Source organism: Coregonus clupeaformis, unplaced genomic scaffold (genome assembly GCF_020615455.1).
Source record: "Coregonus clupeaformis isolate EN_2021a unplaced genomic scaffold, ASM2061545v1 scaf0020, whole genome shotgun sequence".
In the NCBI taxonomy this organism is placed as follows: Eukaryota; Metazoa; Chordata; class Actinopteri; order Salmoniformes; family Salmonidae; genus Coregonus; species Coregonus clupeaformis.
Genome location: NW_025533475.1, coordinates 1,427,233 through 1,450,999, shown reverse-complemented (window position 1 = coordinate 1,450,999; position 23,767 = coordinate 1,427,233). Strand labels below are relative to the sequence as shown.

General features: G+C 44.0%; 1 protein-coding gene across 1 annotated transcript in view; it reads right to left on the bottom strand.

Annotated features, from left to right (window-relative positions):
* The window catches only part of LOC121581899 (succinyl-CoA:3-ketoacid coenzyme A transferase 1, mitochondrial), a 94,879-nt gene that overhangs the window by 53,304 nt on the left and 17,808 nt on the right, over window positions 1–23,767 (bottom strand). The window contains exons 8-12 of the mRNA XM_041897291.2: window positions 7,515–7,622; window positions 7,013–7,127; window positions 6,673–6,767; window positions 6,081–6,129; window positions 5,908–5,980 (exon numbers count right to left, since the gene is read on the bottom strand). Coding sequence (XP_041753225.2) covers window positions 5,908–5,980; window positions 6,081–6,129; window positions 6,673–6,767; window positions 7,013–7,127; window positions 7,515–7,622 — 440 coding nt within the window. The remainder of the gene's footprint in view (window positions 1–5,907; window positions 5,981–6,080; window positions 6,130–6,672; window positions 6,768–7,012; window positions 7,128–7,514; window positions 7,623–23,767) is intronic.

Below are 23,767 nucleotides of genomic sequence, written 5' to 3'. Positions count from 1 at the left end.
CCCCCTACCCTAGAGTTCTGCTATAACACCCCTATCCTAGAGTTCTGTTATAACACCCTACCCTAGAGTTCTGCTTTACACCCCTGCAATCACCCCTACCCTAGAGTTCTGCTATAACACCCCTACCCTAGGTTCTGCTAACACCCCTACCATAAAGTTCTGCTATAACACCCTAGCCCCCTAGAGTTCTGTTATAACACCCCTACCCTAGAGTTCTGTAATAACACCCCTACCCTAGAGTTCTGTAATAACACCCCTACCCTAGAGTTCTTCTATAACACCCCTACCCTAGAGTTCTGTAATAACACCCCTACCCTAGAGTTCTTCTATAACACCCCTACCCTAGAGTTCTGCTATAACACCCCTACACTAGAGTTCTGTTATAACACCCCTACCCTAGAGTTCTGTAATAACACCCCTACCCTAGAGTTCTTCTATAACACCCCTACCCTAGAGTTCTGCTATAACACCCCTACCCTAGAGTTCTGCTATAACACCCTAGCCCCCTAGAGTTCTATTATAACACCCCTACCCTAGAGTTCTATTATAACACCCCTACCCTAGAGTTCTGTTATAACACCCCTATCCTAGAGTTCTGTTATAACACCCCTATCCTAGAGTTCTGTTATAACACCCCTACCCTAGAGTTCTATTATAACACCCCTACCCTAGAGTTCTGTTATAACACCCCTATCCTAGAGTTCTGTTATAACACCCCTATCCTAGAGTTCTGTTATAACACCCCTACCCTAGAGTTCTGTTATAACACCCCTACCCTAGAGTTCTGCTATAACACCCCTACTCTAGAGTTCTGCTATAACACCCCTACCCTAGAGTTCTATTATAACACCCCTACCCTAGAGTTCTGCTATAACACCCCTACCCTAGAGTTCTGCTATAACACCCCTACCCTAGAGTTCTGCTATAACACCCCTACCCTAGAGTTCTGCTAGAACACCCCTACCCTAGAGTTCTGCTAGAACACCCCTACCCTAGAGTTCTGTTATAACACCCCTACCCTAGAGTTCTGCTAGAACACCCTAGAGTTCTGCTATAACACCCTAGCCCCTAGAGTTCTGATATAACACCCCTACCCTAGAGTTCTGCTATAACACCCCTATCCTAGAGTTCTGTTATAACACCCTACCCTAGAGTTCTGCTATAACACCCCTACCCTAGAGTTCTGCTATAACACCCTACACTAGAGTTCTGTTATAACACCCCTACCCTAGAGTTCTGTAATAACACCCCCTACCCTAGAGTTCTTCTATAACACCCTACCCTAGAGTTCTGCTATACACCCCTACCCTAGAGTTCTGCTATAACACTCCTACCCTAGAGTTCTGCTATAACACCCCTACCCTAGAGTTCTGTTATAACACCCCTATCCTAGAGTTCTGTTATAACACCCCTATCCTAGAGTTATGTTATAACACCCCTACCCTAGAGTTCTGTTATAACACCCTATCCCCCTAGGGTTCTGCTATAACACCCCTACTTTAGAGTTCTGTTATAACACCCCTACCCTAGGTTCTGCTATACACCCCCTAGAGTTCTGCTATAACACCCCTACCTAATTCTGCTACAACCCCTACCCTAGAGTTCTGCTATAACACCCCTACCCTAGAGTTCTGCTATAACACCCCTACCCTAGAGTTCCTGCTATAACACCCCTACCCTAGAGTTCTGCTATAACACCCTACCCTAGAGTTCTGCTATAACACCCCTACCCTAGAGTTCTGCTATAACACACCTACCCTAGAGTTCTGCTATAACCCCTACCTAGCCCCTAGTTCTGCTATAACACCCCCTACCCTAGCCCCCTAGTTCTGCTATAAACACCCCTACCCTAGAGTTCTGCTATAACACACCCTACCCTAGCCCCCTAGTTCTGCTATAACACCCCCTACCCTAGAGTTCTGCTATAACACCCCTACCCTAGAGTTCTGCTATAACACCCCCTACCCTAGAGTTCTGCTCATACCCCTACCTAGAGTCCTGCTATAACACCCCTACCCTAGAGTTCTGCTATAACACCCCTACCCTAGAGTTCTGCTATAACACCCCTACCCCAGAGTTCTGCTATAACACCCCCTACCCTAGAGTTCTGCTATAACACCCCACCTCCCTAGAGTTCTGCTATAACACCCCTACCCTAGAGTTCTGCTATAACACCCCTACCTAGAGTTCTGTTATAACACCCCTACCCTAGAGTTTGCTATAACACCCTAGATTTCTGCTATACACCCCTACCCTAGAGTTCTGCTATAACACCCCTACCCTAGAGTTCTGTTATAACACCCCTACCCTAGAGTTCTGCTAAAACACCCCTACCCTCGAGTTCTGCTAAAACACCCCTACCCTAGAGTTCTGCTATAACACCCCTACCCTAGAGTTCTGCTATAACACCCCTACCCTAGAGTTCTGCTATAACACCCCTACCTTAGAGTTCTGCTATAACACCCCTACCCTAGAGTTCTGCTAGAACACCCCTACCCTAGAGTTCTGCTAGAACACCCCTACCCTAGAGTTCTGTTATAACACCCCTACCCTAGAGTTCTGCTAGAACACCCCTACCCTAGAGTTCTGCTATAACACCCTAGCCACATAGAGTTCTGATATAACACCCCTACCCTAGAGTTCTGCTATAACACCCCTACCCTAGAGTTCTGCTATAACACCCCTACCCTAGAGTTCTGCTATAACACCCCTACCCTAGAGTTCTGCTATAACACCCCTACCCTAGAGTTCTGCTATAACACCCTAGCCCCCTAGAGTTCTGTTATAACACCCCTACCCTAGAGTTCTGTAATAACACCCCTACCCTAGAGTTCTTCTATAACACCCCTACCCTAGAGTTCTGCTATAACACCCCTACCCTAGAGTTCTGCTATAACACCCCTACCCTAGAGTTCTGCTATAACACCCCTACCCTAGAGTTCTGTTATAACACCCCTACCCTAGAGTTCTTCTATAACACCCCTACCCTAGAGTTCTGTAATAACACCCCTACCCTAGAGTTCTGTTATAACACCCCTATCCTAGAGTTCTGTTATAACACCCCTATCCTAGAGTTATGTTATAACACTCCTACCCTAGAGTTCTGTTATAACACTCCTACCCTAGAGTTCTGTTATAACACCCCTACCCTAGAGTTCTGTTATAACACCCTATCCCCCTAGGGTTCTGCTATAACACCCCTACCCTAGAGTTCTGCTATAACACCCCTACCCTAGAGTTCTGCTATAACACCCCTACCCTAGAGTTCTGCTATAACACCCCTACCCTAGAGTTCTGCTATAACACCCCTAGAGTTCTGCTATAACACCCCTACCCTAGAGTTCTATTATAACACCCCTACCCTAGAATTCTGCTATAACACCCCTACCCTAGAGTTCTGCTATAACACCCCTACCCTAGAGTTCTGCTATAACACCCCTACCCTAGAGTTCTGCTATAACACCCCTACCCTAGAGTTCTGCTACCCCTACCTAGCCCCTAGTTCTGCTATAACACCCCACCCTAGCCCCCTAGTTCTGCTATAACACCCCTACCCAGCCCCCTAGTTCTGCTAAAACACCCTACCCTAGAGTTCTGCTATAACACCCCCTACCCTAGAGTTCTGCTATAACACCCCTACCCTAGAGTTCTGCTATAACACCCCTACCCTAGAGTTCTGCTAAACACCCCTACCCCTAGAGTTCTGCTATAACACCCTACCCCTAGAGTTCTGCTATAACACCCCTACCCTAGAGTTCTGCTATAACACCCCCTACCCTAGAGTTCTGCTATAACACCCTCTATCCCTAGAGTTCTGTTATAACACCCCTACCCTAGAGAGTTCTGCTATAACACCCCTACCCTAGAGTTCTGCTATAACACCCCTACCCTAGAGTTCTGCTATAACTTACCCCTACCCTAGAGTTCTGCTATAACACTCCTACCATAAAGTTCTGCTATAACACCCTAGCCCCTAGGTTCTGTTATAACACCCCTACCCTAGAGTTCTGTAATAACACCCCTACCCTAGAGTTCTGTATAACACCCCTACCCTAGAGGTTCTTCTATAACACCCCTAGGCCCCTAGAGTTCTTAACACCCCTACCTAGGTTCTTATAACACCCCTACCCTAGAGTTCTGCTATAACACCCTACCCTAGAGTTCTGCTATAACACCCCTACCCTAGAGTTCTGTAACACCCCTACCCTAGAGTTCTTCTACTAACACCCCTACCCTAGAGTTCTGCTATAACACCCTACCCCTAGAGTTCTGCTATAACACCCCTAGCCCCCCTAGAGTTCTGCACTAACACCCCTACCCTAGAGTTCTATTATAACACCCTACCTAGAGTTCTGCTACACCCCTAGAGTTCTGTTATAACACCCCTATCCTAGAGTTCTGTTATAACACCCCTACCCTAGAGTTCTGTTATAACACCCCTACCCTAGAGTTCTGTTATAACACCCCTACCCTAGAGTTCTGTTATAACACCCCTATCCTAGAGTTCTGTTATAACACCCCTATCCTAGAGTTCTGTTATAACACCCCTACCCTAGAGTTCTGTTATAACACCCCTATCCTAGAGTTCTGTTATAACACTATCCTAGAGTTCTGTTATAACACCCCTACCCTAGAGTTCTGTTATAACACCCCTACCCTAGAGTTCTGCTATAACACCCCTACCCTAGAGTTCTGCTATAACACCCCTACCCTAGAGTTCTGTTATAACACCCCTACCCTAGAGTTCTGCTATAACACCCCTACCCTAGAGTTCTGCTATAACACCCTACCTAGAGTTCTGCTATAACACCCTCTACCCTAGAGTTCTGCTATAACACCCCTACCCTAGAGTTCTGCTATAACACCCCTACCCTAGAGTTCTGCTATAACACCCCCTACCCTAGCCCCCTAGTTCTGCTATAACACCCCCTACCCTAGCCCCCTAGTTCTGCTATAACACCCCCTACCCTAGAGTTCTGCTATAACACCCCTACCCTAGGTTCTGCTATAACACCCCTACCCTAGAGTTCTGCTATAACACCCCTACCCTAGAGTTCTGCTATAACACCCCTACCCTAGAGTTCTGCTATTAACACCCTACCCTAGAGTTCTGCTATAACACCCCTACCCTAGAGTTCTGCCATAACACCCCTACCCTAGAGTTCTGCTATAACACCCCTACCCTAGAGTTCTACATCACACCCTACCCTAGTTCTGTTATAACACCCCTACCCCTAGAGTTCTGCTATAACACCCCTACCCTAGAGTTCTGCTATAACACCCTACCCCTAGAGTTCTGCTATAACACCCTACCCTAGAGTTCTGTTATAACACCCCCTACCCTAGAGTTCTGCTATAACACCCCTACCCTAGAGTTCTGCTATAACACCCCCTACCCTAGAGTTCTGTTATAACACCCCCTACCCTAGGTTCTTTACCTACCCTAGAGTTCTGCTATAACACCCCTACCCTAGAGTTCTGCCATAACACCCCTACCCTAGAGTTCTGTTATAACACCCCTACCCTAGAGTTCTGCTATAACACCCCTACCATAGAGTTCTGCTATAACACCCCTACCCTAGAGTTCTGTTATAACACCCCTACCCTAGAGTTCTGCTATAACACCCCTACCATAGAGTTCTGCTATAACACCCCTACCCTATAGTTCTGCTATAACACCCCTACCCTAGAGTTCTGCTATAACACCCCTACCTTAGAGTTCTGCTCTAATAGGGTTGCAAAATTCTGTGAACTTTCAATAAATTCCCCATTTTATTGAAATTTCCCAGAATTATGGAACCCTACGCTCAAACAAAAACACAGGGCCCTCTGCCTCACTCACTTCAAACCGCATGATGAGTGCGATCACAAATAGAATAGATACTAGACGGGTTACACTGTCCTTACCCTCTGATCATGGCAAACGACTCATCACTGGAGAAGTAGGAAGCCCCTGGAAGCACAGTCACCGTTTCTTTACCTGCAAACACGCATGCACACACGGGAAATGTCCACATATCTCATAAACATAGGACAGTTTGTGTGTGTGTGTGTGTGTGTGTGTGTATATCTTCACTTACCGGCATTGATCAGGTCAGCATCCACTTCGTCTTCTGTGGGGTAGGGGCCCTACATAGAACACACACACACACGCAAAAGTTTAGGATTCTGGTGGTCACTCAACCCCACCATGATCTCACAACCTTTATTTTGACAGGGAGTCATGCTGAGACCAATGTCTCTTTCACAGATGAGCCCTGTATAGACAACAATACACATCAATATACACTATAAACATCACTATACACATCAAACCGACAAAGGAACTGGCCCTGTTTCTCTATAGCCTGAGGGAGCTTTTGACACCACATCTCTTAACCTGACACTCATAATTGGAGGGGAACATTCTCACAAATGAGCATTAGCATATTTCTGCTTTAATTTCTCTGACAACAGAATTGATGTGAAAGGCTTGGTGGAGCTGCAGCCTTTGTTAACACAACACACTGCTGTGTAGAACATTTAAATGAATGGGAGAAAAAAGGTTGGATGGTTGCAATCTCCACAATGTTTTGTTAGGAACCCGGCACGTTTCAAACGTGAGTCCCCACACCTGTTGTCAACCGTGTTACTGTGGTGTTACTATGACAGAGATTCAAATGAGGGTTTTACCAATCCCAGAATGCCGTTCTCACTCTGCAGGTGGACAGTGATGTCTGGTTGGATGAAGTTGCTGGCCAACATGGGGATGCCGATACCCAGGTTAGCTGACAGCGTTTCATGTTAAAGAACATACACCTTGAATATATTACAAATATACAGTACCCTGATCTCATTCTGATTCTACACTACCGATGCCAAAGCCTGGGTAAGCTGATAGGTTTAGTTTGTCAAAGATATTCATAGTGGTAAGTTATTTTTAACCCGTTCACTATTAAGCTAACTTTTGGTAAGATATCAAAAGATCAATGATGATTGGTTCGATGGAGTCCCATTTCATGTTCAAGGATACCATACATCCCATCCTCAAACTCCAGCGCTGCTCGGCGAATGATCCGCTCTCGTACGATGTCAGAGTCCTTCTTTGGTTTGGGCTTCTCTGCTTGGGCCTTCTGCACCGTGCGCCTCTGGAGAGCGGAGAGAGACATTCTTCTCTGCTTAGTACCAATTGATTACACAGACTTCCCTATTGGACTATGATGGGTCTGGGAGGGATGCAATATAGATTACTTCCTGTAATATTTGGACAAAGTTGATGTGAAATCATCAGCGCTCCCTCTATCCCCCTCTTGGACCATTATGACTCAACTTAGTGACTGTATTACTGTTTAAGTAGGGTTGCAGGAATTCCAGTAACTTTCCTAAAATTCTAAAGTTTTCCAGAAATCCTGCTTATTCTGTCCTAGCTCCGGGAACCTTCCAACCAGGATTTCTGGAAAACCCTGGAATTTTGGGAAAGTTACCAGAATTTTGCAACCCTAAGCATGAATCCATGGAGGTGTTAGGAGGCCCACCTCTATCCTCTTCTCGTAGCAGTCTCCCTTGACAATCCTGTGGATGTAGATACTGGGGATGTGGATGTCCTCCTCAGCAAACGTCCCCACGTCCACCACCTCCTCCACCTACACAGAAAGACAGAGAGGGATGAAGCAGAAACACAATGTTGGTCAGTCCAAACACTGATCCTATGGGGTTACTCCTCAATTTCTGTTTGCACCCACTTTGATCCGTTCACATTTATAAAATACAACGTTCACCTAATTATTTTCATTCTGATGGGGACAAAGATTGAGATGTGGCTTTAAACCTCTCTCCTCCCATATGGTAACAGGGAGCAGGAACCAAACTGTATTCATTTCCCTATAGCTTTGACAACCACCAGGCCTGGTGTAAGCTGCCTCCCTGCCTCACCTGGGCTTAGGGGCCTTTAGAGAAGTCGAGACTAGGGGAGAGGGCCCGATCCTGGGATCAGAGGGGATGGAAGATGGGCAGGAGGTTCTGTCCATCACAAGGAGAAAACTAGCATTACATTACAAGCTCTGTCCTAATGTTCTTAGAATGACTTGGAATGATCCAAGTATGGCCTCAAGAATCATCTCAATCGTCCTCATCACCATTATGATCATCATTATCAGTAATCCATTAGTGTCAACCATCAGTGAATGACAATATGTGGAGCTAAACACACAGATAGATACACCATTACTTACTGTGTCACTTAGCAAGAAATCTAAACCCCAATCATACCTGCCACATAACAGATGCTATGACGACTACCAAAGATAATAGCCAACGTTCATTAAAAAGATTCAAAATTAAGCTGGTTACTAAGCAACATTTTCAGAAAGCTTCCTGCTAAATCAATTCCTCCCAGAGTGAGTTCTGTGTGAGATATGTCTCCTATGTTATTTAATGAGATATTCCTCCCAGAGTGAGTTCTGGCTGAGATATGTACCCTATATTATTTAATAACACATTCATGGTAATAGCTATTGATGTTTTTATTTTTATTTTTTTATTTCACCTTTATTTAACCAGGTAAGCCAGTTGAGAACAGGTTCTCATTTACAACTGCGACCTGGCCAAGATAAAGCAAAGCAGTGCAATAAAAACAACACAGAGTTACATATGGGGTAAAAAACATAAAGTCAAAAATACAACAGAAAATATATATACAGTGTGTGCAAATGTAGCAAGTTATGGAGGTAAGGCAATAAATAGGCTATAGTGCAAAATAGTTACAATAGTATTAACACTGGAATGCTAGATGTGCAAGAGATTATGTGCAAATAGAGATACTGGGGTGCAAAAGAGCAAAATAAATAACAATATAGGGATGAGGTAGTTGGGTGGGCTAATTTCAGATGGGCTGTGTACAGGTGCAGTGATCGGTAAGGTGCTCTGACAACTGATGTTTAAAGTTATTGAGGGAGATAAGAGTCTCCAGCTTCAGAGATTTTTGCAATTCGTTCCAGTCATTGGCAGCAGAGAACTGGAAGGAATGGCGGCCAAAGGAGGTGTTGGCTTTGGGAATGATCAGTGAGATATACCTGCTGGAGCGCAGACTACGGGTGGGTGCTGCTATGGTGACCAATGAGCTAAGATAAGGCGGGGATTTGCCTAGCAGTGATTTATAGATGGCCTGGAGCCAGTGGGTTTGACTGACGAACATGTAGTGAGGACCAGCCAACAAGAGCGTACAGGTCACAGTGGTGGGTAGTGTATGGGGCTTTGGAGACAAAACGGATGGCACTGTGATAGACAACATCCAATTTGCTAAGTAGAGTGTTGGAGGCTATTTTGTAAATGACATCGCCGAAGTCAAGGATCGGTAGGATAGTCAGTTTTACGAGGGCATGTTTGGCAGCATGAGTGAAGGAGGCTTTGTTGCGAAATAGGAAGCTGATTCTAGATTTAACTTTGGATTGGAGATTCTTTATGTGAGTCTGGAAGGAGAGTTTACAGTCTAACCAGACACCTAGGTATTTGTAGTTGTCCACATACTCTAGGTCAGACCCGTCGAGAGTGGTGATTCTAGTCGGGTGGGCGGGTGCCAGCAGCGTTCGATTGAAAAGCATGCATTTAGTTTTACTAGTGTTTAAGAGCAGTTGGAGGCTACTGAAGGAGTGTTGTATGGCATTGAAGCTCGTTTGGAGGTTTGTTAACACAGTGTCCAATGAAGGGCCAGATGTATACAAAATGGTGTCGTCTGCGTAGAGGTGGATCTGAGAGTCACCAGCAGCAAGAGCTACATCATTGATATACACGGAGAAAAGTGTCGGCCCAAGAATTGAACCCTGTGGCACCCCCATAGAGACTGCCATAGGTCCAGACAACAGGCCCTCCGATTTGACACACTGAACTCTATCCGAGAAGTAGTTGGTGAACCAGGCGAGGCAGTCATTTGAGAAACCAAGGCTATTTAGTCTGCCAATAAGAATGCGGTGGTTGACAGAGTCGAAAGCCTTGGCCAGGTCGATGAAGACGGCTGCACAGTACTGTCTATTATCAATCGCGGTTATAATATCGTTTAGGATCACAGGAAGCGAGTGAGGTCAACATAAAAGGACGCTCTCTTCCTTTAAAGAACCCGGTGACTAGAGATGATTAGGACCAGGGCCTAAAATGAACACCTATATCTGCCAAATGCGGGTCGATTTTGGCATTGGCGGGTAAGAAGTATATTTCACCAGCCACGTTGGCGGGTGGTCAGGGCTCCACAGTGCGAGCATTTCACTCGCATTTGGGAATAAAATATCAAGTATGATCACATTTACAGTAAAATAAATGCTGCAGTAGCTGTTTTCAAACTATTTCCGCCTTTTTGTTTCATAGCTGGTAAATTAATCGCACTGTCAAAGAACTATGATCCTATATAGCCCATTCCACCTCGCACTGCAACACTGCCCGGCTGGGAGCTGCGCGCACGTGAAGAACTGAGTGAAAGATTCATTTTTAGAAGCGCTGCGCACAGGCATAAAAATGTGTCTAATTTACTTGAAACTAAAGTTTACTGAAGTGAGACTTTGTCCTTGGCTATTTACATTGTTTTGTTCATAAGCTATCATCCAGACGGCGAGGTCAGTACAGGCGCATCAAAGCTGGGACCGAGAGACTGAAAAACAGCTTCTATCTCAAGGCCATCAGACTGTTAAATAGCCATCACTAGCACACTAGAGGCTGCTGCTGCCTATTGAAATCACTGGCCACTTTAAGAAATGGAAGACTAGTCAATATAATAATGTTTACATATCTTGCATTACTCATCTCATATGTATATACGGTATTCTATAATATTCTACTGTATCTTAGTCCATGCCGCTCTGTCATTGCTCGTCCATATATGTATACATTCTTAATTCCATTCCTTACTTAGATTTGTGTGTATTGGGTATATGTTGTAAAATTGTTAGATATTACTTGTTAGATATTACTGCACTGTCGGAGCTAGAAGCACAAGCATTTCGCTACACCCGCAATAACATCTGCTAAACACGTGTATGTGACAAATAAAATTTGATTTGATTTGATGCTAGGTTGTTTTTCTATGTTTGAGTTTCAACTGCTAGGGAAGAGAAGACAACTCTTCTACTAGTCAGACTCAATCTCACAGGCACAAACATGACTCCTGAAAATGTTTGGCCTCATCTGTGAAATTAAACAATATACCACATTACTTCTTACATGTATTGCTTTAGAAACATTACAAAGCATGCTCATCCTGTTTTATTGGTGTAATTTTAACAGATTTTAATTTATTTTGGCTGGTAAAAAATCTGAGTGGCTAGAAGATTTTTTAATCTACCTGCCATAGTGGCTGGTGGACCCAAAAAGTTTAATTTTACGCCCTTATTAGGACAGCACTCTTCTATTTACCAGAGGTACGTTCAACAAGGGAAATAGCTAGTTTGTGAACTTCAGAAACCTACTTGCAAGAATAGTAACATCTTTGGGGTGAGCCCATTGTTTGTTGCCCCTTCTTCCTCCTGTGATGTGTTTGTTAAGGTACCCCAGCTGCCTGTGAAGAGCAGCTTTCTGCTGAAGTAGACCTTCACTAAGCTTTCGACAGAGAGAGAGGAGAGAGAGAGGAGACATCAAGAGAATGCTATAGAGAGGAAGAAGCGCTCAGGGACTCTTTGAGGAGCAATAAGCTTTTCATAATACGATACTGAAATCCTTCCTCCTCATAGACTCAGAGGGGAGACAGATGAGAGAGAGGGAGAGAGAGATAGCAGAAAGGGAGATAAAGAGAGAGAGCGAGGCCAAATTGACTTGCCGCGTCTTAAATCCAAAGCTCAGAGGACGAGGGGAACGAAGAGAACAGAAGAGAGATCTTCAAATCTCTACAGGAAGGGGGACTAGCTGTGACAACATCATTTCCAGCCCTCTACATTGTCCACTTCAATGTAACAGAGAGTATACACTGAATGTAGAAAACATTACGGACACCTTCCTAATATTGAGTTCACCCGCCCCTTTTGCCCTTAGAACAGCCTCAATTCGTCGGGCATGGACTCTACAAGGTGCCGAAATTATTCCACAGGGATGCTGGCCCATGTTGACTCCAATGCTTCCCACAGTTGTGTCAAGTTGGCTGGATGTTCTTAGGGTGGTGGACCATTCTTTATACAAACAGGAAACTGTTGATCGTGAAAAACCCAGCAGTGTTACAGTTCTTGACACAATTAAACCGGTGGGCCTGGCACCTACTACCGTACCCCGTTTAAAAGGCACTTATCTTGTGTCTTGCCCATTCACCCTCTGAATGGCACACATACACAATCCATGTCTTTATTGCCTCAAGGCTTAAAAATCCTTCTTTGACCTGTCTCCTCCCCTGATTGAAGTGGATTTCATAAGTGACATTAATAAGAGATTATAGCTTTCACCTAGATTCACCTGGTCAGTCTATGTCAAGGAAAGAGAAGGTGTTCATAATGTTTTGTACACTCAATGTATACTTATTCCATCCCCACTAGGGGGACAGGTGGGCATTTACAGACACAATGAATTACAGACACATTGAATTGCGTCCCTTCCTCTCCCTCAGCACTCTACAATGACTGACAGACGAGCCAATGGGTGAGAGCCGAATGGATCCCATCTTAGCGTTGTCATGGATACAGGGGCTTTGGTGGAGAGCTGGGGGCGGTTCAGGGCAGTAAAGTGAAGCGCTCGCTCTCGCTCCCTCTCTCTGGCTCTCTGGGTTAAATCTCTGATAGTGTGCAGCGAAAGGGGAGCCAGGGGCTTTGGGTGGGGGGAGGGGGGGACGTGACAGTTTGATGCACACACACACACACACACACACACACTTCAGTAACTTTGTCTCTCGGTGCTCTCTTGCTGAGTGTCATTAGCAGCAGCTAGGGGACTGACATCTCCAGCTCTCAACGGTTAGCAGTAGCACTGAGACTAAATGAGACTATTAGTTATGATGCTAAGGATGGCTAGGGCTGACTACACTACTACACTGCTGACACCACACACATTGTTTCAGTGACTGAATATACCAGAATTGAAAACAAGAAACCGACAGAAGGTGTCATCTGGCCCTACGGATGAAGAAATGGGTCCTCTGAACCACAGAGAATCAAAGGGAAGCAGGTCATTGGCTGAGTGACTTAGTACTCTTAGCACAATCCAGTTCCCAATACTCTAAACCTCATCTCTTTCACTTCACCACCACTGATTCCACCATACATGTACTAAATGTATTAAATAGACAATAGCTTAGGGCTATCAGGAAAGGAGGATTATTGAAGGATTAGTCGATGTGAAATACACTTCTTCAGATGGGTTGCAGCAGTGCCAGTGAGTGACTGACAAATCAAATGTTATTTGTCACATACGCTGAATACAACAGGTCTACACAGGTCTTACAGTGAAATGCTTACTTACAAGCCCTTAAAAACCATGCAGTTTTAAGAAAAATAAGTGTTAAGTAAAAAATAGATAAGTAAAACAAATTATAAAATAAAAGAAGAAAAATAACAAATAATTAAAGAGCAGCAGTAAAATAACAATAGCGAGGCTATATACAGGAGGTACCGGTTAGTCGAGGTAATTGAGGTAATATTTACATGTAGGTAGAGGTAAAGTGACTATGCATAGATAATAGATAATAAACAGAGTAGCAGCAGCGTAAAAAGAGGGGGTGTGGGGGACAATGCAAATAGTCCGGGTAGCCATTTGATTAGCTGTTCAGGAGTCTTATGGCTTGGGGGTAGAAGTTGTTAAGAAGCCTTTTGGACCTAGACTTGGCGCTCCGGTACCGCTTGCCGTGCGGTAGCAGAGAGAACAGTCTATGACTAGGGTGGCTGGAGTCTTTGGCAATTTTTAGGGCCTTCCTCTGACACCGCCTGGTATAGAGGTCCTGGATGGCAGGAAGCTTGGCCCCAGTGATGTACTGGGCCGTACGCACTACCCTCTGTAGTGACTTGCGGTCGGAGGTCAAGCAGTTGCCATACCAGGCGGTGATGCAACCAGTCAGGATGCTCTCGATGATGCAGCTGTATAACTTTTTGAGGATCTGAGGACCCATGCCAAATCTTTTCTGTCTCCTGAGGGGGAATAGACTTTGTCGTGCCCTCTTCACGACTGTTTTGGTGTGTTTGGACCATGATAGTTTGTTGGTGATGTGGACACCAAGGAACTTGAAGCTCTCAACCTGCTTCACTACAGCCCCGTCGATGAGAATGGGGGCGTGCTCGGTCCTCCTTTTCCTGTTGTCCACAATCAACTCCTGTGTCTTGATCACGTTGAGGGGAGGTTGTTATCCTAGCACCACACGGCCAGGTCTCTGACCTCCTTCCTATAGGCTGTCTCATCGTTGTTGGTGATCAGGCCTACCACCGTTGTGTCGTCGGCAACCTTAATGATGGTGTTGGAGTCGTGCTTGGCCATGCAGTCATGGGTGAATAGGGAATACAGGAGGGGACTGAGAACGCACCCGAGGGGCCCCCGTGTTGAGGATCAGCATGGCAGATGTGTTGTTACTTACCCTTACCACCTGGGGGCGGCCCGTCAGGAAGTCCAGGATCCAGTTCCAGAGGGAGGTGTTTAGTCCCAGGGTCCTTAGCTTAGTGATGAGCTTTGAGGGCACTATGGTGTTGAACGCTGAGCTGTAGTCAATGAATAGCATTCTCACGTAGGTGTTCCTTTTGTCCAGGTGGGAAAGGGCAGTGTGGAGTGCAATAGAGATTGCATCATCTGTGGATCTGTTGGGGCGTTATGCAAATTGGAATGGGTCTAGGATTTGTGGGATAATGGTGTTGATGTGAGCCATGACCAGACTTTCAAAGCACTTCATGGCTACTGCTACCATTCAGAGAGTCCTTATGGCCTGTTGTCTAGTTGTCACTAGTGCTCTGATCAACTGTTGATTTAGGGGTGGGACTGTATGGGGGGGATGATTGTAGACCAACTTCTGTATGTCTGCTTTAATAGCCTACATCCTAGCTACTCAATTCAATCAACAGTCCTGCATCTCTGCTGCCTCAGAGGGTTATAATGATGATGACGATGAGAAGATGAGCAGTGAATCACGCCCAGTCTCTCTACCCTGCCTCACTGCACACACACTGGTACACACAGTCAGTCTTCAGCTCAGTGTTTTATTGCCTATGCTAATCCAGGCCACGCCCAGGCCAGCACAATAAACAAACTGACTCAACCTAAATATTCTATGTGTATGAAGGGCCCTTTGATCTGTGCATGCGTGAGGCTGCAGCAGGGCTCGGCAGATACAGCAGGCACTGTACACAACAGGAGAGAACAGAGCTGGAATTATTCAACAGACAAACACACAGGCGTGGCACATACACTGGCACGTATGAATGTGCGCAAACACACACACACACACACACACCCACCACCCACCGACACACACAGTACACGCGCATATTGATATTCCTGTATATGTAGTAGCATTTTCACATCAATGAGAGCGGAGAGAGGCTTGAAGTGTGCTGGCAGGGAGACACAGGGAATGAAAGGCCCCTGGGGAAACACACAGCTTTTTTTTGTCCGTTTGTTCTTTTTTAGGGCTCTGAGCCCTGTCAGGGCCTATTAATCTCAAACTGATGGCCACCCACTGTTTATTATTATTATTAATATATTAAGAAACACTGTGTGTGTGTGTGTGTGTGTGTGTGTGTGTGTGTGTGTGTGTGTGTGTGTGTGTGTGTGTGTGTGTGTGTGTGTGTGTGTGTGTGTGTGTGTGTGTGTGTGTGCGCATGTGCCCAGCCTTTGTCTGTGTTGTGGCAATCTATCACTATATTCACCACCTTCAGCCACAGTTGTATTATTAGATCAAAAAGTCTTGGCACAGCTCGCTGATCTGATCAATGGAAATGCATAAACCAGGAGTACAGGAGACGCATGCGCATCCAACCCTTACACACACACACACACACACACACACACACACACACACACACACACACACACACACACACACACACACACACACACACACACACACACACACACACACACACACACACACACACACTCACAGTGGTATAGTGGAGGGTAAAGGCAAGTAAACACAGAAAAAGTATTGAAAGGATTGGGAGCGTTACTTTTTTCATCATGACCAGCGATCAGTTTACGCACCTATTTCTTGTTTAACACTACATCACTGCACACACAGAAGCACGGGCACGCACGCACGCACACAAGCACACATACAGTCAACACTGCTGTTCTATTTATATACTACTTATTCAACTGCACGACCAAGACACTATCCACATTATATTTGTAAATACAGTCATACTTGACATAGCACATCATTTATACTGTATCTCCTATTGTGTACATAACAGTTTTATTAATATGCATACTACTTGTTTATTTTATTGAAATGTGTACTGCACTGTTGAGGGAGCTTGCAAGTAAGCATTTCACTGCACCATTTATACCTGCTGTAACCTGTGTACATACATAACAAATAACCTTTGATTTGATACTAACCTGTTGATGAGCCCCTGTGACAGATCCACTGATGTGTATGAACGGTTGTGACCCAGCCCTGACCCACCTTCGACTGTGTGTGTGTGTTAACAGTGTTTGAGTGAAGTTCAGACACATTGCTCTGATCGGCAGACATGAAGGGCATCCATTTGTCTTTGAGCTAAGGCTCAGCGGTCTCTAAACCTTCATTATATACCAATCTAAAACCATGATCCTGTCAAACCTTGCAATACCAGATTCTAAATCTGCATATTCAGAGAGAGAGGAGAGAGAGAGAGAGAGTGTGTGTGTGAGTTTGTGTGTGTTGAGGCGTGTCGTCTTGGGGAAGTTGGGGACAGTCTGGCTGCGGGCGACGGAGCATGAGGACAGTGACACCACACTCTCATTATCCAACTTATTTATAGCCATCTCCCTCGGTGTCTGTGTGTCTCGGTCTGTGTCTGTTTCTGTGTGTGTGTGTGTGTGTGCATGTGGAATCTTTGCCACTGTCAGGGCTCAGGCTTGATTCTCCTAACCTGGGAAACAGTAGAATATTGACACCACAAGCTATCTATGACAAGTTGAGACGCTCATGAACATGTTTTGCACTATAATGCTCACAAGTCTCAGGACTGACAGAGTTAAGTAGCAAATGTCTCAACCCAACCCCTAATCTAGTGAAACTAGACTATATCATTCCATATATTAGACTACAATTATTAGACTACACTGAGTGTACAAAAAATTAAGAACACCTTCCTAATATTGAGTTGCACCCCCTTTTGCCCTTAGAACAGCCTTAATTCGTCGGGGGATGGACTCTATATGGTGTCGAAACCGTTCCACAGGGATGCTGGCCCATGTTGACTCAAATGCTTCCCACAGTTGTGTCAAATTGGCTGGATGTCCTTAGGGTGGTGGACCATTCTTGATACACACAGAAACTGTTGAGCTTGAAAACCCCAGCAGCATTGCAGTTCTTGACACACTCAAAATGGTGCGCCTGGCACCTACTACGATACCCCGTTCAAAAGCACTTAAATATTTTGTCTTGCCCATTCACCCTCTGAATGGCACACATACACAATCCATGTCTCAATTGTCTCAAGGCTTAAAAATCCTTCTTTAACCTGTCTCCTCCCCTTCATCTACACTGATTGATGTGGATTTAACAAGTGACATCAATAAGGGATCATAGCTTTCACCTGGATTCATCTGGTCAGTCGATGTCAGTGTGTATTCCATTGTTAACCAGCTCTTTGTATGATACCTCTATGCACCAGACAATGAATAGAATACATGCATAACCTCCTAGAATACATGCATAACATCCTAGAACACATGCATAACCTCATAGAATACATGCATAACATCCTAGAATACATGCATGACATCCTAGAAGTCATGTTCAGTGTGTTCCAGAGGATCTGAATGACCCAGTCGGGATTCCCACCTATAGACACCCTACTAAATTAATAGTAGTTATTTATTATTAGTAGTATTCTAATTCCTAATTTTATGGTCCCACCTGTCTGTGTGACATGACTATCAGCTCCATTAGGATGCTACACTACAGCCAGCCACTACAGCCAGCCATTAAGGTGTGTAGGGAAGCAGATAAGCTGTGCCATGGACACTGATGTGTAATAGTTCAGACGTGCGCGCACACACACAGTGACTAAAAGTCTGTTGTCTCTCTCAAAGAGTATTGGAAAGCTTTTATGTAAATATGACCACCGTTATTACAGCAATTTACCATGATTCTTGCCAACCCTAGATTTATCTCCAATTGCTATGAAGAAGATGTACCAAGGGAAAGAGAGAGGTGTGAAGTCACCCCAAGCTGAGCTTTCTCTTCAGCGCTTTGCCTAACTTTGCTGTCCCACTCCCCCACAAGGAGCAGGGTACAGGTTCTCAATATGAATGCTAGCTGAGCTACCAGTGTGCTCGCAATGGAAACTTTGCATGGTAGTCAATGTCAATAATATACAAGATTGGTGCCAGTGAAATGAAAGCCTACTCCATATAAAAATAGTTCCTCCTATAGGGGACTATAGAGGATGGATGTTGGAAAGTGATTAATATGTTCTGGGTTTTATGAAGTTGAACAGCTTTACAAGTCTCTGCTCTGTCATTCACACTACCCACAATGATGTTACAGTAAAGCTGTGAGTCTCACACAGATACACTCTATTCACCCATACACAGACGACTGTTTGTTGAAGATGGCCATGAAAAATAATCCACAACATTCCCGAAGCAAGTTGCTGGGTCTCTTCTCCACTTAGGAAAATCTATTAAATCAAACAATTTGCTGAATAGGCTTAAAGTCTGCATTCAAAGCTCAATAGAGAAACTACATCTAAAAGTTCCTCTTTGTTAGTATCCAACATCTCTCTTGTCAACCTGTGGAGCTTTTGGCAGAGTAATGGGAGTAATTTCAATCCCCACGCCACAGTATCCTCATCATGAAGCCCACAGAGAGCTGTGTGTAGGACCAGATGGACAGAGAGTGGGAGGAAGGTAGATGACACCTTGGGAGGATGGATACACCCTAGGCTGACACGAAAAAAGGCACACAGACGCATGCTCACACACACACACACACACACACACACACTCGGAGAGGAGAGGAGAGTAGAGGAGAGAGAACGGTTGTGATAATGCAAAAAGACTGCTTTGATTGAACACCCTGTGCTGTGCATCACATCCCAAAATGCATTGGACATGATTGTATCTGTGATAAGGGGATAACGGGCCGAGAGATGGGTGCTACAGAACGTTCCAAAATGGAGCCGAGCAGTCTTGTTGCCTAGCAACCAGGGTGGCCTGCCAAAAATTATGTTCTATAAATTCTGTTTTGTTCTATATCATTGTCCTATGATGTAAATCATATCATTGAGGTTTCCTTTATTTATTTTTTACCAGGAAAACCATTAGCTAGTTCCACTTCACCTTTGGAAGACTGAGGGTTAAGTCAAGCTCAGTTGACTATACCATAGTAGCCTGTATTTGAGGTTGAGTTGAGAACAGGATCGCAAAATCCGGTAACTTTCCCAAAATTCCCAGGTTAACCAGGAATCCTGGTTGGAGGATTACTGGATTTTCTGCATATTCCCTCCTGATTCCCGGAAACTTCCACCCGGGGTTTCTGGAAAACCTGGGAATTTTGGGATAATTTCCAGAAATGTGCAACCCTAGTTGAGGATGAGTGAGACGAGCGTCATTCCATCCTTTCTTCATTTAAGTGTGACAGATAAGTGAGGAGCACAGTGGTAGGCTAGGCTACATCTTCAACAACATGTCAGAAACAGCTCACCCACGCTGGGAAAATAACCTATTTTATTCTCTGCACACCACAACCACTAAAGCACTACCAACCATCCAGTGTAGGAACTTGACCTCTATGTATAGTGTAGACTCTTGCCTGTGTCATAATCCCAGAGTTAAACTAAGGATTTGGGAGGAATTGTCTGTAAGTAAACAGAACAGCTTTGTACCCAAGGGCATTTCCATCAAAAAGGACCCATGAGCACAAACATGTGAAGTTCATAGGAGCATATCAAATTGGGTGTCTAATGAAAGCTAAGAGTCTATATTTTGGGGAAATTAAGCAATAGATACATTTTTCAACCATTTTTCATTTTAAGAATGAGGCATAAGTAAAAACTCTGATTTCTGGATATACAGTGGCTTGTGAAAGTATTCACCCCCCTTCGAATGTTTCCTATTTTGTTGTCTTACAACCTGGAATTGATTTTTTGGGGGGTTTGTATCATTTGATTTACACAACATGCCTACAACTTTGAAGGTGCAAAATATTTTTTATTGTGAAACAAACAAGAAATAAGACAAAAAAACTGAAAACATGAGCGTGCATAACTATTCACCCCCCCCCCCAAATCGATACTTTGTAGAGCCACCTTTTGCAGCAATTACAGCTGCAAGTCGCTTGTGGTATGTCTCTTGGGGTATATAAGCTTGGCACATCTAGCCACTGGGACTTTTGCCCATTCTTCAAGGCAAAACTCCTCCAGCTCCTTCAAGTTGGATGGGTTCCGCTGGTGTACAGCAATCTTTAAGTCATACCACACATTCTCAATTGGATTGAGGTCTGGGCTTTGACTAGGCCATTCCAAGACATTTAAATGTTTCCCCTTAAACCACTTGAGTGTTGCTTTAGCAGTATGCTTAGGGTCATTGTCCTGCTGGAAGGTGAACCTCCGTCCCAGTCTCAAATCTCTGGAAGACTGAAAGAATTTCCCTGTATTTAGCGCCATCCATCATTCCTTCAATTCTGACCAGTTTCTCAGTCCCTGCCGATGAAAAACATCCCCACAGCATGATGCTGCCACCACCATGCTTCACTCTGGGGATGGTGTTCTCAGGGTGATGAGAGGTGTTGGGTTTGCACCAGACATTGCATCTTCCTTGATGGCCAAAAAGCTAAATTTTAGTCTCATCTGACCAGAGTACCTTCTTCCATATGTTTGGGGAGTTTCCCACATGCCTTTTGGCGAACACCAAAAATTGTTGCTTATTTCTTTCTTTAAGCAATGGCTTTTTTCTGGCCACTCTTCCGTAAAGCCCAGCTCTTTGAAGTGTACGGCTTAAACTTTGCCATTATGTTTCTAGAATTATTTTGAAATTGATTACATTTATGAAAAGCTGAAATGTTTTGAGTCAATAAGTATTCAACCCCTTTGAAATGGCAAGCCTAAATAACTTCAGGAGTAAAAATGTGCTAGTCACATAATAGGTTGCATGGACTCACTTTTTCAATGACTACCTCATCTCTGTACCCCACACATACAATGATCTGTAAGGTCCCTCAGTCGAGCAGTGAATTTCAAACACGGACTCAATCAAACACAGACTCAAGGCCAGGGAGGTTTTCCAATGCCTTCCAAAGAAGGGCACCTATTGGTAGATTGGTAAAAAAAATAATACAAAAATGACATTGAATAGAGCTAAGCACAAGCAAAATCCTACAGGAAAACCTGCTTCAGTGTCCTTTCCAACAGACACTGGGAGTAAAATTGACCTTTCAGCAGGACAATAACCTAAAACACAATGCCAAATATACACTGGAGTTGCTTACCAAGACGACATTGAATGTTCCTGAGTGGCCTAGTTACAGTTTTGACTTAAATTGGCTTGAAAATCTATGGCAAGACTTGAAAATGGCTGTCTAGCAATGATCAACAACCAACTTGACAGAGCTTGAAGAATTTAAACAAATTATAATGTGCAAATATTGTACAATCCAGGTGTGCAAAGTTCTTAGGAGACTTACCCAGAAAGACTCACAGCTGTAATCGCTGCCAAAGGTGATTCTAACATGTATTGACTCAGGGGGTTGAATACTTATCTAATCAAAATACATTAGTGTTTTATTTTCTATTAATTATTTATTTTAAACATTTTTCTTCCACTGATATTAGAGTATTTTGTGTAGATCGTTGACATACTTATGTAAATGTGATATTTCTGTATTATTTCATTTTCAATACATTTGCAAACATTTCTAAAAACATGTTTTCACTTTGTCATTATGGTGTATTGTGTGTTGATGGGTGCGGAAAAATTCAATTTATTCCATTTTGAATTCAGGCTGTAACACAACCAAAATGTGACCCGCTTCAGGAAGCTAGGCGTATGTCGCACGTCCCTACTTCACATGAGAGGCAATTGAAAGTAAACATTTTTTATTTTATTTTAAGTGCGTTTTTGGGCCTTCTGGAACATGTGATCTTTCATGTGCCTTAATTACAAACTTGTAAATACGAATAAAATGTTTAAATTATGAGCCTAGTTGGTTTAGCCACGAAAAAAGACAGGAGCCTTCCCGCTAGCCATGATTGGCTGAAATAATGGATGGGCTGGACATGCCGAGAGATTAGTTGGTCTGCCATGTAGCATGCTTCTGTCTATAACATGAGCTGCTCAGTATGTGTATATAATCCTTTCTACTGCTGCATTTTTTGAAAGATATCATGGAGAACTACAAAAGTGTTGCTACTGCTCGCAACATCACTGCGCTGAATTTAACAGGCGCTATCGAAAAAGATCAGTGGGAAAAAGTTGATGGACTACTTTCTGGAGGACGATCTCTGACACTGAAAATGAATCAGACTATGAGGAAATCCCTGATTTAGGTCAAAACATTTTAATTGAACCAGATATTGTAAAGTCTTCTGTTGACAGTGATGGTGTTGTTGTCACAGAAAAAGTTGACCGAGTTTTGAAATCAGTGGAATGCCCGGTGGAAGCAGAGTATGATTGCAAATGCGGAGGGAGTCAAAAAGAGAACTCAGAAGGCTGTTGTATAAAACACCTGTCTCCGGATTACAAGGGCAGCCATGGCATACATGACGGAGAAGCGTTCATCCATGTATACAGGTAAGAGAGTCTAGCTAGCTACATTTTCAGATATTACACGTTTCTAATTTTGTCAGAAAGTTGTAATGAAACAAACAGTTGTAAGCTCCCAGTCTAAATGGCATATATTATATGATATTATAATATATTACTCCTCATCATCCCTGTCCAATATATCAACAGCACCCTGACATACTCTGCTGCTGCAGATAACCAACTGCCACTTGTGTGATAATGAATTTCAAAAAATACTTTAGAATTCAGCTCACTTTTCACTTTCCATGTTTCTGCAAGTAAAGGACATTTGCTGCAATCCTTCTTCCCTGTCAGTCTCAATACCAAAATCTGTTCTCCACCAATACTTAGCAGTAAATACCTCTCAACATTCTCTCCACAGATGTCAAAGTCTTCAGAATGACCTTCACACTATTTGTCCATAGTTATGCTATACACTGCATAGAAGTACTTAATTTAAAACAAGACAAATAAGAAGACTCTACAAGAATGTTGAGTAGTACACACATGCATTAATGCTTGCGCGCACGGAGACAGAGACAGACACACAGACAAACACACACCTTCGACCTTGAGGCTGGAGGTACAGGGGTGAATGTAGAGAGGGTCCTCCACTGAGGCCCACCTGTCTGCCTGTCTGTCTGTCTGCTGTCTATCCCTCGGGGTCTGAGTCAGTCCAGAGCGGACAGGATGCATACACCACCTGACCTATTCCCTGTCACTGCTAAACTCAGGCCGCATGCAGCAGAAAACTATCAGATCAATACCCACAACATCACCGATTGATGGCAGAACTTGTTCAGAATTTCTAAGATTCACTTATCTTCAGTGAGATCGTAATTGTTTCACTATCAGAGTTTTGTTACATTCTAAAGAAACAAGAGAGTCTAAATCCCAAAGACATGTTCTAACTACA